This window comes from Nilaparvata lugens, chromosome 7 (assembly GCF_014356525.2).
Source record: "Nilaparvata lugens isolate BPH chromosome 7, ASM1435652v1, whole genome shotgun sequence".
NCBI classification, from domain to species: Eukaryota; Metazoa; Arthropoda; class Insecta; order Hemiptera; family Delphacidae; genus Nilaparvata; species Nilaparvata lugens.
In genome coordinates, this window is record NC_052510.1 from 43843729 (window position 1) to 43861556 (window position 17828).

The 17828-nt window shown below is 34.0% G+C and overlaps 2 protein-coding genes across 2 annotated transcripts; one reads left to right on the top strand and one right to left on the bottom strand.

The window, feature by feature from the left end:
- Window positions 1-311: 311 nt before the first annotated feature.
- On the bottom strand, window positions 312-6978 carry LOC111048022 (ATP synthase subunit O, mitochondrial). Its single transcript, XM_039432834.1, has 6 exons — window positions 6469-6978; window positions 6330-6374; window positions 5014-5124; window positions 4051-4183; window positions 2976-3088; window positions 312-1130 (listed from the first exon to the last, which is right to left on the bottom strand). Exons 1-6 carry the CDS (start codon window positions 6493-6495, stop codon window positions 930-932), a joined length of 630 nt encoding a protein of 209 aa, XP_039288768.1. The 5' UTR covers window positions 6496-6978; the 3' UTR covers window positions 312-929.
- LOC111048019 (trafficking protein particle complex subunit 2) lies at window positions 6596-15978 on the top strand. The gene is made up of 4 exons (XM_022333862.2): window positions 6596-6816; window positions 7022-7142; window positions 12796-13029; window positions 15668-15978. Exons 2-4 carry the CDS (start codon window positions 7053-7055, stop codon window positions 15764-15766), a joined length of 423 nt encoding a protein of 140 aa, XP_022189554.1. The 5' UTR covers window positions 6596-6816; window positions 7022-7052; the 3' UTR covers window positions 15767-15978.
- Window positions 15979-17828: the final 1850 nt, after the last annotated feature.

Sequence of the window (17828 nt, forward strand, 5' to 3'; positions counted from 1 at the left end):
TTATACCAACCATTTTTTTCCACTGTTCATGACCTCATTGTATTATGGTGAAAGTTTCGGTAACCCAGCCACATATTTATAAATAAATCTATTTCATTGTATCAGAATTTCATTTCTTACATTTCATTGTATTATATTATCATATTTTTCAATTATATCGTCAATAGAATATGAAAGCGTCTATTTTTATGAAATATTTATACATTTTAATAATATATTCATGTTATATTTATCAATGAAAACTAGAGAATATTTTATATATCTTGTTATTGGGTGGAAAGTTTATATTTTATGATGAAAAATACACTAAATTCAATCATTTTAAAAACCTGTTTATTTAGACCCACTTTTCAGACTTACTACTACGAAAACATGTCTCACCAAAAGACAATTTTCAATAATTGTTATCTATTTTACAATTCCAAAACTTACTCTCAAGCTGGATTCAGTCGACTATATTTCAAAAGAAATTCAACTAGAGCTGTAAATACTATGTAAATTCGTATTTTTATCAAGTGAATAACTCCTTCAATTCTTAAATGTAAACAACGATGTGAAAATGCCATGCTCAACGAGTGGACAACACTGTACAGTAGGTTCAAAATCAGCTGTTAGCTGGTATGGCTATGGCTCAGTGCATGTTGGACATTCCACGGCTTTCAACACGGGGTAACAAGTTGAATGAACCTACTATGCAACGTTGCCATTCTCCCTAGAGCATGGCATTTTGTTAAAGGTCGCTGTGGTTCACCAACCTAAACATTTTTATAAATTTTAAGAGAGACGAGATCAATTCATAAATCTATACAGAATGGATTTACAAATTTTCGAAAACTTTCCATAAATGATTTACATGTTGCAATATTTTCTCTGAATCTTTTCATCTTAACATACAATATCAACTACAAAATTAACAATAATTATTGGGCTTAAACGGCCGCCTGGAGCAGGTTTGTGTACTTCTTGACTTTGCTGGCAATACTCATGTCGACGTACTTGTCTCCAATGCTGACAATGAGGCCTCCAATGATGGAGGGGTCAACCTTCACTTCTAGGATGACGTTCTCGCCTTTCTTGGCAAAAGCCTTCAGCACTCCTTGGAGGGCCTTGATGGTCTGGTCATCCAGGGGCTGCAACACACATCATTTCATCAATAATACTGTTTCAGTAGGACCTCGATACATAATCCATCCCATATGCCACTAAATTAAGGCCGTTCGGTACACTTTTTTGATTGAAATTGGATAATCTTTTTCAATATAATTGTTGAGATCATTATAAGAGTGAGAACAAGTTGCAACTAAAATTTTCAAGTGGTCTAATAAGCGAGTTATGGGTTGTTGAAAGTGCTAACTTCGTTTTCTTTCCAGATCATTACAGTTTCGAATTTTCCATTGGAGTTTTTTAATACATTCAGTATATCATTGGCTTTGTTCTAAAATGCGTTTTCTCGCGATTTATGTCAAAATAAACAAGTTATCGAATTTACAAAAAAATTTCCTTTTTATTTATGAACGATATGGGGAATAAAATGTTTTAGTTTGGAAAGATACATTTTCTGAATTTTTAAGAGAAGTTCTGTTAATATAGTTGAAACCGTTATGTTCTGGAAAGAAAACGGAGTTAGTACTTCAACAACCCATAACTCGCTTATTAGACCACTTAAAAGTTTCAGTTGCCACCTTTTCTCACTCTTATAATGTTCTTAACAATTATATTGAAAAAATTGATCTCAGGTTATGTGGCAAAAGAATATCTCATCAGGAAGCACCCCGTTACCTAGGAGTCAGACTTGATAGATCCCTCACATATCGACAACATCTGCAGGGGTTGAGAGATAAACTGAAGACAAGGCTAAATATCATCAGCAAACTTGCGGGAACAACCTGGGGTTGTGACATGAATGCCCTTCGAACATCAAGTCTTGCACTTCTGTACAGTACAGGGGAGTGCTGCTCTTCTGTCTGGGCTCGCAGCAGACATGTTGAGAAAATTGATACAGTTTTCAATGAAACTATGAGGAAGATTAGTGGGACATTGAGACCAACAGAGACTGAGTGGTTGCCTGTGCTTAGTAACATCATGCCTCCAGATCTCAGAAGGTAGAAGAAGAAGAACAAGTTCATTTCCCAGTTGCAACACATTCATGAGGATCTCCCAGTCTCTAGAGATTTGGCTAACCCTCCACCAAGGCGCCTCAAGTCAAGAAGATACTTGAGACTTGACGAACAAGAGGAAATTAGAAGTGCAAAGGAGTTATGGAGACTGAGATGGTTGCAGGGAGAGGTCAGGAACAAAGGCCTTGTGGATGACCCTAATGACATTGTTCCTGGCACCCAGCTGAGACGTAGAGAGTGGTGTGGCCTTAACCGGTTCAGGACGCAGGTGGGAAGGTGTGCTGAGCTGATGACAGCATGGGGATACACATCTGATCCTCTGTGCCAATGTGGACAAATCCAATCAATGAACCACCTAATATCTGAGTGTCCACAACACTCCTATCATGGAGGGCTGTCGGCCCTCCATGATGCTGGAAAAGATGCGTGTCAGTGGCTCCAGAACGTTCTAAATTCTATTGGTATTTGAAATATTAAGTGTAAAATTATGTTTTTCTTCTAATTTTGGCCTATGTATGCATATATATATATATATATATATATATATATTGAAAAAGATTATCCAATTTCAATAAAAAAGTGTACCGAACGGCCTTAAACACTGGAGCTAGGAAACAGCTGAAAATAGAAACAATCACAAGTATCCTTCCAACAACCTTTAAATCAGAAATGAAGGAATATTATTTGCACCACTTGACAATAGAGGAGCAGCCAAACACCAAAAATGGCTGCTCGGCAGATGAACTAGTTCATTCATATTAGAATTAAGAAGCTGAAGAAGAGGAACAACAAAATAAGAAGCTTAAGAGGAAAAGAAGAGGAAGCTGAAGAAGAAGATAGGTTTCAATTTGAACGTACCTTAGCAGCAATGACTTCACATGGCAAATCTCCACGGTGTGCCGACATAATCGTCTTGAATGCATTGATGACTGGGTTCAATTTCTTTAGGCGTCCGTTCTCAGCAAGAGCAACTGAAATTTAAAACAATAATTATTATACTAACATAATTTAAGCTACAATGAACCACTGCTACAGTAACATGCATTTGAATCAAGTACAGTAGTAATAAAATCTATTTGATTAAACCTTATTAATTAATTTGGATAATTATTTTCGAAACGATATTGATTTTAATTTACATATTTTTATTAATTTGTACAATATCCTCTTATCGTCAAAATTAAATTGGGAGAGGAAAACAGGCAAACCATTAAATATTTTCTCTCACATTTATATAGTTCAAGATTTATATAGTTATAGATACTGTTCAAGTAAAGCCTTCAAGGTTCATTTTAGTGTTGATAATATTATTATTAAATTATGTTGTCATGAAGTAAAATTGACATCTTCGTTATAATCACCAATTATTATGATTGACATCTTCGTTATAATCACCAATTATTATATCATGCTAATTTAATGAAGTCAACATCTATAACTTGTGCATTGACAATGAGTTGAAGTATTAATTGTATGGTATACAATGAATACATAATACGGAATGGTAACAGAACCCAAAACCTCAAGATGTAATGATAACTGATTGAAGTTGCAACGCTCCAGAGTACTGGCTCGCAGAGATGTTAATTCTATAGAAGTATATTGGAATATATTTAGAATATAGGTTACCGTAATATAGAATGATAAAAATTACTATAGCCTAATGAGATTCTTGAAAAAATCACCAATGCAGGCAGAATTAACTTGAACTGTCAGAATTCCTAAAAAAGAATAACATTTTTCACATTCAACAAAGGCTGACAGTTGAAATGTAATCTCACTACAGAAAACGGTTGAATCACTAGTTCTGGACGAGAGAAATATCAAAGATAAGAGATAGTAATTTTTCTTGATGATTTGATCATCTATCTGTAAATTATTACAAGTAATGATAATAATAAATGGATTTGTGATCAGCAACCTAACAGCTTACCTAACAGATTGGTGGCACCGGACGAAAATTTGCTCTTTTCACAGATGTCGTTGATGGCATTAGCTTTGGCTTGCCTCTGCAGGACAGGGTTCAGGAAAAAATCTTCGAGTTTTTTGTTGGTCTTGAAAGACGCCTGTAACAGATCATTTTAAAAATAAATCATTTTGAGTTCATGACAGACTTAATCACTTCTACAGTCATTATAAAAATCAAGGTTCCTTAAACTTTTTTTGCTGATGTTGATGGACCTTGTGTGTGGTTAATAGATGGATGGTGAAACATGAGTGGATCGAGTAGGCTCAAATTTTAAATATTTTTATTACAACAAACACTCTTAAACTTGTATCGTCCACGTCAAAATACAAAATTTTACTGTCTAAAATTTACTTGTAATAGCAATAGAACAATATCAATCTACAATCAGGTACTAACGAAATCTGAATTACAAAATTAGAATATTCCAACCACTGAGGAGCAATAATTATTTTCAAAATCATGAATTATATTCCAAGAAGTAAATTATATTCCATCTTCATGTGGCCACCCTATAAAAGGATCAGCAGGCGAATAACTCTTAAATTACTTTTTGCTATAAAAAAGAACGACTAGTAGTCAGATTTTTTACAATAAATGAATTAATCACTCACATCCTGATTGTGTATTTTGACAACCAGGAAGATGGCGGACCTGCTAAAAGATCTCGTTGTCACAGGGAGTAATTGATTCATTTATTGTAAAAAATCTTATTGCTAGTTGTTCTTTTTAATAGCAAAAAGTGATTTAATAATAAGCAGTTCGTGAAGGAAATGAACATTGAAGAACGCTCAACTTATATCAAGATAGCTTATTTGCGCAACCATGAAGCTATCCGCTCCCAAATATATAAATAATATTTATATATAGTATATTATATTATACTTGTAATTTAAACACTAGTTAATAAAAATTGAATGCATATTGCACCTGCAATGTGTTGAGGTCCTTCTCAATGGCTTCGAGCTGCTTGGACTTGACTCCAGCAGAGTAGAGGGCACAGGCATAACGACCCTCCAAACCAAAAACTTGTACGGGAGGCTGAAAAAATGAAAAATTAGGATGAATATAGTTGACTCAACATTAAAAATCATAGCTCCTACAAAACAAACTACGTCTAAAGATTAGTGAAATCTACAAAGACAAAGCTTTCGTTCTCATGTTTATTATCAAATTATGTTGAGTCCTGTACCCTTAGACCAATTATAGAATAGACACGGCCCATTGTATATTCATACTGAAAGTCGATGAAGCCAACACCTACAGCCATACCTCCAAATCGTGACGTCAGCATCAGATAGAAAACTTTTCTGTTGAGTTTTTTTTTTACATTGTTTTTCATAGCAGATTGTGTCAATTTCAGCGGGAGTTTAACATTTTAATGGATAATAATTCACTTACTTACTTGTCCAGTCTTCTCCACAGTCTGGTGACCGGGGAATCGTCAGATATCTTCCCTTCGATGGGGGTTTCGCGTTAGTCTTGTTGGTCCCCCATTCGTCCCGTGTAGTGACTGAATGTATGCTCCTGCACATACTCCGTTGCGGTGTAGTACGGTCTCTCTTTCAGGTAGCGCTTGAGTGCTCTGGCAAAGTGAGTGTCATCCTCAATGTTTTTCAGTATGACGGGCAGTCATATAAGAAGGCTCCTGCGTAAGCTGGAGAGTCCTTGAATTTAGCGAGACGGTGCATTGGAAGGTCTATGTCCTAGGTGTTCCTAGTATGTAGACCATGTCTGTCACTTCTTAGTGCGGGTTTCGTCTTCTTTGCTAAGATTATTGTCTCCAGGATATATATGGAAATCACTGTGAGTAAATTGTGTTTCTTGAACAGCGGCTTGCAGTGTACCATTGTGCTCAACTTTAGTATTGTTCTCAGCGCTCTTTTTTGAATGAGGAGGACTTTTGCAAGGTGTATTTCACATCCTTCTGAAATAGACACAATCTGAAAGTTTTCTATCCGATGATGACGTAACGAATTTGCGATATAGCAGTAGATGTTGGCTTTAGAGGCTAGACTTCCCAGCGTGTCTATTCTATAACTAGTCTAAGCCTGTACTGTACTCGATAACCTCAATTGCAATTCCTAGATAACCTTACCTTGAGGCGTTAAAAATTTATTTTGTGAATTCACAAAAAATTTAATGAGCATAGTTATTATCTAATCATTTCAAAAGATCAGTTTTTTTAAATACAGTTAAAATAATATTAATAACCAAAGAAATATAGGTATGAGTAAAAAATGTACCTTGACGAGTTGGTTATTGGCAGCCGTAGTGGAGAGAGACCTCACCTAAAACAAATAAAATATACACAATTATCAAAAGTTTGATTTTAAAAAATTTAAGAAGCTAAAATATAGTTCGTTGAATAATAGAAATACTTACGGTTGTGAAAAATTGTTTCGATGCCATTTTATTGAAATGAAGAACTTTTGATACAAGGCAGACGGCAGAGGTTAAATCCACTGTGACCAACCTAGCATGTCATATTGATTTTAGATTCATATGTTTTTATAATAGTGTTTTATTATTGAAAACAATTATCATTTGAGTGTTGTAGATATTCTGATTTTTTGAGGGCTCATTAAGTATTTCTTCTTTATTGATTAAAGTCGCAACTTTTTGACGATACTATAGAAGGCTTTGAAAATTGCAAAATTAAAAATGACGTTTGATAAAAATGGAAAAGAAAACAATGAGAAATCTGTGTAATAAATAATTTCAATTTTTAAGGTAGTATGTCTTATTTAATATTTTATTGTAATTGATTCATTTTAACATTATTTTATTGTAATTACAATGTTTTAATTTTGCGAATTAGCAATGTCTGTAAAGTTCAAAAATCGTCCATAATTCACAATGTAAACTTAACCTGTCAAAAATGCATAATCGTTTACAATGATAATTTTATTATTCAACATGAAATGTTTGATTCCAGATATCAAAACTGTATCCTTGGAGTTGATCTAATGGCTGGAAACTACTACTTTGTTATTGTTGGACATGGCGATAATCCAATTTTTGAATTGGAATTTGCTCCAGTCAACAAGGATGCTAAAGTGAGTTGGTCATTTTTTATTAAATTTTATGTACTTTATTTGTTTATAAATAAATGTTCATGTTACGTCTTTCAATATTTGTTTAATCTTATATTGATTAGACGAATCGTATTGGACGCTCCTGCTTCCTACTGTAATAAAAGTATTATTAAAATGACGCAATCAACCCAGGAATGTCCTGCCAACATTGTAGTCATTGGAAATTTGAATATGATTAACCAACCGTATGACTTGCATGATTAACTACCTTTCTTTTTGCTGATAAACTGTAAATCCTAGGCTTTTACAAGAAATGAACAGTTAATATTACATCAATAAACCTGTATCAGCTAGGTACCGTCTATAGAAGGTATTTAAGGTTGGTTAGACAGAGGATCGGCAACGTTGTTCTATCTTTCTCCACTGCCATTGTAACGTAGACCTCACAATTGTATGGTATCAAACGCGTAACCTTTGATTCATGAGCCACACCAGCTAACAAAAAAACAAAAAAAAAACGGGCTAACAGCTACGCGTTGGGCTTTTAATCATAAGTCAATCTTTGAATCATAAGCCAAATAAATTTGTTTAAATTATAAAGGTCTATAACCAACCTTTAGTATTCTTTTAAACCCTTAAATACTTGAAAAAATCGACAAGTGTTTAACATTTTATAACTAGAGGACAGTAGCAGGCGCATTAATCTTAGTATAATTATATTCTATTTATTTATTTCATTTCAAGAAATCAGTTTAAAACCCACATGCACAGACATGATATTGACATGGTTTATGCATTGTCATCTATGTTAAACCCTCTTTCTCGTATTAAAACTTGTTTAGGAGGGTTAAGTGGGAGAGAGGGCGGCTGTGCCCTAACTTTCAAGTTAGGCCTAAGCTGCCTAACCAGCTCTTCAGGTTAAAATAAAGGCAGCCTATCTACCCATCTTTCAAATGAGAATGCGTATTCATTTAACTAAGGCGCGCAGCTCCCAATTTAACATGTTTATACTAGAGTCGATATACTTATTTATAAGTTTCAAATTTAGGCTCGTACTAATTCAATTAAATTTTTCTTCCGTCTGTGACCAGTGTATATACTGGATAGACATTGTCGATTAATAAAACACAAAAGTTCAAATATTTACAGTTATCTCAAGATGGCCGATCAAAGAGACTGACAAAGTTTACAATCTCCTCATTCAAGGAATAGAGAGGAAGGTTAATCAGTTTCTCTCGGAGCACTTTCTTAAACACTTTTCTTCCAATTCTCGCACCTGCAGTGGAAGTTCATTGAAAATTTTCAATGCGCGCATTGGATAGCAGGTGTGCAGCTTCGCCAATCTTGGCACATGATCCTTGAATAAAAAATTCGCTTATTTCCATTTATAAATTCTTTGACTTGGGTTCCAGCAGGCCGTAGGTCAGAACATAACAATTCATTTTTCAAACTTTGATTGACACCTTCCTTAAAAGATTTGTAGTTCTCAAACCTGGTTTTCAGTTCTACACATTCAGCATCACAGTTGAGATTTTTTAAAAACTCCTGTAAATCATTCTTAGTTACATCAGGGGACAGTCTTGAGATAAATGTCAATTTACATCCGTAATTTTACATCCAGTTTCACTAGTAGCAGGTTTGGATCCAATAATAAGTTTATTCCTATCACTTTCCTTTTTCTTAACTTTGGTAAAATCAGAGTTATGGATAGAAATTTCTTTATTTACCTTGTTCAGAGAAATACTCAACTGGATTTTGTCGATTTATTTTTGTAACCAAGCTCCAAGATGAATGACCATCACTAAAATTGTCACTGGATAATTGGGGTGAAGAAGCATTTTTATCAATTAAGGATTCAAAACTATTTGTAATCGCAGCAACAGAATAATTGAGATTATGTTTTTAATTTTCGACACATGGAACAGGAGTTGATTTAGAGTTATCACACTCTTCCATAGATGAGTTGGATTTTTCAGGTAGTTGCTTGTCCAACTGGGTTGGCTTATCTTGTAGCCTAACTAATTCCCGCTTTGTCACATTTTGAAAACATTAAACTTTTTCAACTCTTTCACATAACTGAACATAATTTTCACTTATTTTCCTCAAATCTTGCATACAAAAATTAGGCAAACATCAATATCTTTCAAAACTGTAGGATTTTTTACGACAGGTTTAATGTGGGTGGCAATCGTGATTCCAACCTCACTTTTACACACCTCGCAATACCACACCAATTGATCTTTTAGGTCTTGTATTTTGCGATAATCAACCATTGAAATTTTTAAACACTGTGTGAAACCATTTCGCGCAGAAACCTTCACAAAGTAACCCATTTTCACTTTCTTTCACCAATTTAGAACATGACATGCAGTTTGAAACAGTCTCATCGTCGGCCATCTTGATAATTGATAGCTTGATTAAGAAATTTTAGTTTTCATTAAGTCACCAGTTTTTGCAACCAGTGGGTCGGTCACCAAGTGTGTCTGGGCGAGTTGAGGGGCATTAGTTCTTATTGCGCTCATTACTCTAGGTTCGTCAAATTTTGTTTGCCAACCACCATATTTTGGCTACCCGACTGGTGTCCCACTCGGGTTGCCAGACCTACAGCCAATCCTGGTTCCTGGTTTCTCTGCGTGTTTTACATTCGATCGTCAATGGTTGCTGTCTGACAACCCACTGGTGGCCAAGATTGGTGGTTGAATGTATGTACCGGTAATACAACTCTAAGGGCCGTTTGCACAGTGTAAGTTTAAGCTCAAGCTTAAACCAAATCTGGATTTTTTTTTTGTTTAAACTAAAATTCCGTTTGCACAATATCAGTTTGAACTCTGTATTGAGTTTAAACCTCCAAAGTAGGAGGTTTAAACCAAATAATTTGGATTAACTTGACATCTGTAAAGATTTGATGGGGAAACAGTTGATAGTAAATTATTTTTCGACGGTTGTTTTTAATGCTTCTGTAGACAATAATAATTATTATTATTAATTTAGGTTATAGTGAATCATTATTTGAATGTAAAAATAATTGTAATGGAGGAATTGATAGAAGTTTTTAATGCGATTGATAAAGATGACTGCAAAGAAATGTTGAAATTGAGAAAAATTGTGCAAAAACATATAATTTAAATTTCTGGGATAGAGAATTTTTTAACGGTTTTGCTTGAGTACCGTACAGAAACTGCCAATTTAGTATTTTGATTGAATAAACCACTTGATAGAAATTAAGACAATTTTCAACAGTGGTCTTTGATTAGAAAACACGTTTTTAATAACATATAACTGAGATATATTGTTTTCGAGAGATTTCTAATAAACGAGGAAGACCGTAGTAGATTCAAGCGTAACAAAATAACTTTTTATCTTACATTCTAAAGTATATTTTCTGGTGCCAACTAAACATAAGTTTTTAAAGAATTTCTTGATCGTTTTTCACTTTATAATCGTACAGCTTACAGCTTTGTGGATTTTGAACAAGAACAAGAAAATACTAAAATAGTAGCTACATAACCTCAATTTACTGATGGTTTGTAAACAAATAACAAATTTCCTGTAAAAATCAGCCTTCCTGATATTATAAACGATGACATTCTATTACCAACTTAACGCTAAACTAGTTTAACTTAAACTAGATTAGTAAATGCACTTTGAAAACCGATTCAAGTTTAAACTTTCAGATTAACTTAATCGAGGTTAGCAATCTATACTGTGCAAACTGCCCTTACTGTGTAAATACTAGACTGTTTTATATTACAGTTTATAGCCAGTTTATCTTTGCTTCCCTGGTTGGTATTAGGAATACCAATCTGACAGGGAATCTGAGGGGTTGCAGAGTGCCTACTCACTTGGAAATGCTCTCGAAGTCAATGTTCCACGATGTAGGCTAAGTAAGGCTCAGAACTGTTATCCCAATATCGCTATTAAAATGTTCAACATGTTACCTCCATCTGTGCCTCATTTGAGTGACAGTGAGTTTAAGAGGAGACTCAAGTCCTGGCTGCGTGCCAGACCATACTACTCCTTGAGTGATTTTTTCTGGAGTCTATAGTTGATATTTAGTGGTCATCACCGTGTTTAGCCATTCTATGCCATTATGTTTTTATTTTTGACGTGGCAGTGTTTTTCAAAAACTTATGTGTGAGTATGTGGACGTGCTGACTTACCCAGCGCATCTGGCTGGCTAATGAAGATTGAAGATATTGAATATTCAATTCATAAGCAATGTCTTCTAGCGCTGTTTATAGAAAAGCCAATCTTTCCTACATGTCCAAGATGTCCCTTTATGTCCAAGACAACAGACTTGTTTTGAGTTTTAAAATTATTTTTGAACAGCGCGGGGTAATTTTGAGGGGTTAACAAAATACGGAGGACCGAGGAAAAATACATAAAGCGGATTAACTTACTTGATGCGGTTGTAACGTTGCGGTTTTAACGATGACTGGGGTCTCACTCAGCTCTGCCGGGAGATAGCACCATTTTCCTCCTCCTCGGAGATAGACAGAGCTAGGTAGAAAGAGAGAGAGGGAACCAAAGGCGTTAAGACGCACTGTACTGTTTGCGTTCTAACCAATTTTGATAAAATTTTATATCGGGGACCGAGCTTCGCTCTGGAGTACAAAAGCATGAAAAATTTATTACGAAAGAAGGAATTATAATAACATTCATAGTTTATACAGAAATGTTCTATGTAATCACAGTAAATTGAGATTAATTCCCAGAGGAATGCAAAAATTTCCCTCACATAGGCCCGGTTGCACAAAAACCAGTTAAATTTCAATCCTGATTAATTTCACGTGAACCAAATCAGAGAAGACCATTTCAAAAAGATGGATCTACTGGAATTAATCAGGATTGAAAATAACCTGGCTTTTTTGCAACCGGTACCAAGTACCTGATTGAATGATTACAAAAGTTCAACAGCTGAGTCATAATTTTGACACAGTCCACCACACATGAACTCGCTCACTCACTTCCATCACCAACAGACGACTGATAAAAATATTTCTCAACTATTTTAAAATAATTTTTTTCAATCAAGAATATTATAATTTTTTCAGCATTATTTAGTTCATTTAACCATTTTTCATTTTATTTTCAATCACCTATTAAATTTGTATTTCAAATGTGAGAATATTGATACTGATGGGCACGCATCATAAAAAATATTGAAACCCCACCTTATAGAAATAGCCATGGCCAGATATCTGTGTAATGCATGCAATGAATAATCCACTAGTCAGCTGATTGATGATGAATATTCTGATTGATCCTATCTTAAAAGTAGATGATATTATATAGTGATATCAGAGTATGGAGGAATTCGTTTTCTTTTCATACTACCCTTGAAATGCAAAATTTCAAAAAACCTTGTGTATACATCGACGTGTAGTTTAAAAATGAATATTCCTGCCAAATCTCATCGAATTCTATCTACGCGTTTGGCCGTAATCGCGTTACATACAGACAGACAACAGAAAATACGAGTTAAAACATAGACCTCACTATGTTCGGTCAAAAACCTGATTTTAAAATTGTTATATGATTGACACATCTCCAATATTTAGAATAACATTTGCAATTTAAAGCTTGAAATTTACCAATTTCACTCAGAGATGGTGTCACCATCACCCGCCTTACCAATTTTCGTTTACTATAGTAATATAGAATTATTTTCCAGAAAGACGACCACCGACACTTGAATCAATTTGTGGCAAATGCGGCTCTAGATTTGGTCGACGAGCACATGTGGAAGAATAACAATATGTATCTGAAATCGGTGGATAAATTCAACCAATGGTTTGTCTCGGCATTTGTGACCGCTACACATATGCGATTCATCATGGTGCATGATGTCAAAAATGAGGAAGGCATCAAGAATTTCTTCATGGAAATCTATGAAATGTATATCAAGGTACGGTACTCATTACATGCGCTCCAATAGATCCGAAATGTCTATTGTGAAATTTACTTTGAACAGTCAGCGCTGATTGCATGGAAAACATTGATGTTATTCATAAGCGATGATGAAAGTGTTTAGCTCAACTCACACTTACGCGACTCTAGTCTCTCCTCGACGCAGCATATGTTTTCAAATGGTGACGTCGCGGGGACTAGAATCGACTGGTCTGAGTGTCACCATTTAAAAACACATGCTGAGTCGAGAAGAGACTAGAGTCGCAGTCTCTTCTCGACCTGAATCGCGTAAGTGTGAGTTGAGTCTTAGAAGTGATCACGTGAATCTCACTAAATGAATGTTTCAACCTCCTATCCAGAGATTTCCAGATTTTTTGAATGTATGACATTATGTGGACATCTTATCTACCCATAATGTATCATAAAGTGCCAAGTATCATATTCTACAAGTATCGGATGCGTGAAAATATGTGTTCCCTTTCATGCTATGCATTCATATCAATTTCAATTATTAGCTTCTTTAGCCAACATTGAAATTAAGGTCCATTGTAAAGTTAGCGGCTAGTATGCAGGGAATATCATAAATACTCCATAAAATTTGTTGAGAACTTATCGAAGAATTATTATTTTTGCTGATGGTGATTCTTACTTTACTTTACTTGTTCGTCACAATTATTAAACTGCATTAAGGGAGCAACGATCCAGCAGTATTATGACACTATTTGGATTCCCATTAGAGTCTTGGACTTGTGCTTGGGTAATAAGGCGGTTGATGAGAGATGAATGAACCTACAGCTTTAGGTGGATTCCGGACAAACTGGAAGTGATTTTTCTACTCATTTTCAAAGGAATTGGCTCAAGTGGACACCCTTCCAGTAGCAGGCACATGATCCTTAACTTATCAGCCCGATCACCAAGTCAGACCGCTTCCATAATTAATCCTGATAAACCTTTGGTGTATTTGTAGTATAAATACTACCTGTTATACTGCAGTATAACAACTTTGATTTCCAAACTTTCAACGTCAAATGTGATTTGTGTGAAATTATAAATTCAATACTATATTTTACTATATTATAAATGTAGTAAATACTGTATTTCGTGAATTGAGAGAACATCGTTGAAAGATCATTCTCCCATAAGCTAGTGTTATTCATGATATGTTTCCCTTTGTGTTTGTTATTTTGCAGCATCTATCTATTGATATAGTGAGGTCCACGCTATAATAGCAGTGTTTTTTTAGCAATGGTATTGCTATCCTTGTCTATCATTCAACAAAGCAGATAGCGCTATCTCTTTCTCGCTTTGTTCTGTTGCTAGATTGTCTTTTAACAATGTAGAATTAATAATTAACTTAATTAATAAAATATTTCATCTTGATTATGAAAATTCATTGCGAGATTATTGAAAAATATAATTACTTGCTTAATAAAATATAAGTTAATTGATTATTTTAAACGAGAATGAACAATTAATATTATATCAATATACCTGTATCAGCTACCGTCTATAGAAGGCATTGCCAAGACAGAGGATCGGCAACGTTGTTCTCCTATCTTTTTTCACTGCCATTATAACGTAGACCTCACTATAGTAGTTTTTAATATTGATTCCTACTCTATATTATTCTCTGTTCATTTCATGTTCTCTATTTACTACAATATTAGGTATTGAATTGTTTTTAATAGAATAGTGTTATTGCAATATGGTTCTGTTATTTCTGTATATGTTTATAACGACACTTCTTATCAATAATACTGCATTCGTGATAATGTAGCCCAACATTGATATAATTTTTTATGTTTATTTTTCTTGAATGTGTTACTATAAAATTGATTACTGATTCCTACTATAGACTTAATCACTGTTTTTCATGCTATTTTTCTTGTTTTGACGATCAATCCATTTCTCATAATTTTTGGTAATGATCCATCCAGTACAAATTCAAATATATTTTATGTATCCTATTGAGTTTTTAAGCAGATATTGTATATTTTCCAATTACTCTTGAATCAATTGTTACTTTCCTTCTTGACCAATAAATTTCCATTCCCACTATCTATTGACTTATTTAATAATACTAGCAGGTAACCCTTGCTTTGCACTGAGGAAAATTGTGTGTTGTTAAATGCAATCTCCTTAAGTCCAGGAAACATACAAAAATAGAATAATTATTTATTATTTTGACAAAACTACGTGGATAATCTTCATCAGAGTTGAAGATTTTCAGCAAAAGAAAGTTCGATTGTTCTAGAACCCGCGACCTTTTTTCAGCTAATTCATGAGCCCTGAGCCGCGCGAGCTACCAATTACAAGAAAACTCTGTTTGGTTGGGCTTTTATTTTTGCTAAACTTTCAATTACAAATTGGATGAATTTGTTTTAATTATAAAATTGAAATTAATTGATGAATAGCAATGAACTAAGTTCATTAGTTCATAGTGATAATGTGTTAATCGTGTATTTCATAGCCCGTACATGTATAATTCCTTTCTTTATTAATAAGATGAATAATATTCTATATTTGTCTATTATTCTGTCATATCATATAAATATTCATTAATTTATTCAGGGGTGGATAGATTTCTTAGAACCAGCTCCAGAACCATTAATAATGTCCTTTGTTGTCATTTACAGTACATGATGAATCCATTCTATCGTATCAACACTCCAGTAAGGTGTCCTTCGTTTGAGAAGAAAGCACAATTCTATGGAAGGAAATACCTGACAGGCTAAGTACATAAGTACTAAGAGCCAAGTGCTTAGTACTAAGTTCATGCAAAATGTGCATAAAAGACTGGATGTGAAAGTGTTATGGACAGTATGTATTGTTTCGAGTATAGGTAATATTATTTTGTAATTTATATTATAATTATGTGTTTCGTTGCTTATATAAATTATATGTTGAATATATTATGTTGTTAAAGTATACAAATCAAATATTTGAACTCCTTTCAATTATTGTAATTCCAATTTCTTGATGGGTCACATTCAAAAGTTTGATAATCTTCGATGAGTTTTTAAACTCTTGTTACATAGTTGCAAAAAAGAGAACCAATCCGAGACATCTTCTTTTCAATACAGCTGTCTCTGATTAGCTATCGTGGAATTTAAATTTAACAGGCTTTTGTGCAACCGGGACTGGGATCTCACTGCAATAGAATCGTTCTGCTTGGTTTACCAAAGTTTGCTCGGCTAGGACATTTCTTTAGATCGTTTATAAATTCGGTCATTAATGTTTCTATCATCTTATATGTTTTCAATTCAATGTCTATTGTCTGAATTAAAATTCTTATGTGGTTGGTATGTAGGCACATATCGATTGTCGGTGGATAGCGACAGTGGTTTGTTATATTTTCTACATTTTCTTACCATGTAACAATAATGGCTTGTCAATTTGAAAGTCTGTAACATAAGAAAAATACTCCCATGTACTATACTTATCAATTTATCTCTTATAGTGAGATTCAATTCAAACCTTAGCATTCCTTATTCATCCAACCAACCAGCATTCATTAATGCATCCTTTTCAAGCAATGCTAACATTTAGAAGTGAGTCTCACTGTAGCTCATCGTACTGATCTCGTCTAAGGTGTAAGCTCCTCTTATTCTCACATTAAAGGAAAGTTTATTAAAAATGCCCCAGTTTTCCTTACTTGTCAAAATCTATTTTAGATAATATATCCCACAAATGATGGTAATGGATAAAGAAGAAGATTTGAGATTCATTCCATACCTTTTTGAGATAATTCGAAATAAGAGAATTAGTCTGAATGCTTTCAATGAATTGGCATTGAAAGCTCTGGTGAGTTAATAAAAGCAAGGTACATTCTCGAATTTTACATATTTTTGCAATGTTCAATTTTTATCATTTTTTCTATCTTGCAGTGTTCAATCTGTTTTCTTATTTATTATCCATGATTTAATTGAATATTTTATTGCCATATAATGACGTATTCGTATTTGAAGCATAGTATATGTTTTATGCTGAATTGAGATATTGTAACGTCATAACACATTAACCATCATCATCAACGTGTCACATAAAGGATATTCATTCGTAAAACCCCAATTTCAGAAATTAACCTCATTTTTTGCTTTCTGTTCTTCTTCAGCTGTGAGTCATCCTTCAATAGGCTTCTAGCCTCAAAACAGAAGGTTAGTTCAGGTAAAATACGTAGCCTGAGGAAAAATACGTCAAGTTAAAAAACATATCATGATGTTTACAACACCGGTTTGTTTTTCCTGTCATCTATACAATACATTATGTCGATTATCACGTAAGTATTTGTTTATTGTATATTTATCTATTTATTGTATCGATTTATCTGTATGTTCAAGCAGTATGTACTATTGTATCTATCTTAGCTACAGTTGGATGAGAAACGTCGGCTATTGAATAGACGTCAGGTTGGCTGCCGTGTTGGTCAGTGCAAAACAGATTGCGTGTAATTCAGAGCGCATGTACTCTATTTCAGTCACGCCGCTGCAATTTTAACCTTTTTTCGTGACTCAACCATCTACAATATAAGGGTCCTAAGACAGTTCATATTAAGAATGCCATTTAGTTACCAAGCTATGAGTATTTTAAGTACTGATACCTATTGAGAACATTTCAAATTTAAACTTTTGCAGTACGTTTTTTGTATGAGCTTAATGTTTTCTATTATCTTTACTCCAGTATAGAAGTACTGTAAACGGTTAGTACTGCATTGATAAGAACAAAATAGTTACCTACAGTAAGATTCATTTTGAACAGTAATAGCATTCCTTATAATATTCATACATCTTCTTATAC

Coding starts and splice junctions, on each gene's coding strand:
- LOC111048022 (XM_039432834.1), bottom strand. CDS start 6,495: ATGGCATCGAAACAATTTTTCACAACC. Junction 6,375..6,468: donor CGAAACAATTTTTCACAACC/GTAAGTATTTCT, acceptor TATTTGTTTTAG/GTGAGGTCTCTCTCCACTAC. Junction 5,125..6,329: donor CCAATAACCAACTCGTCAAG/GTACATTTTTTA, acceptor TCATTTTTTCAG/CCTCCCGTACAAGTTTTTGG.
- LOC111048019 (XM_022333862.2), top strand. CDS start 7,053: ATGGCTGGAAACTACTACTTTGTTATTGTTGGACATGGCGATAATCCA. Junction 7,143..12,795: donor CAGTCAACAAGGATGCTAAA/GTGAGTTGGTCA, acceptor ATTATTTTCCAG/AAAGACGACCACCGACACTT. Junction 13,030..15,667: donor TCTATGAAATGTATATCAAG/GTACGGTACTCA, acceptor TGTCATTTACAG/TACATGATGAATCCATTCTA.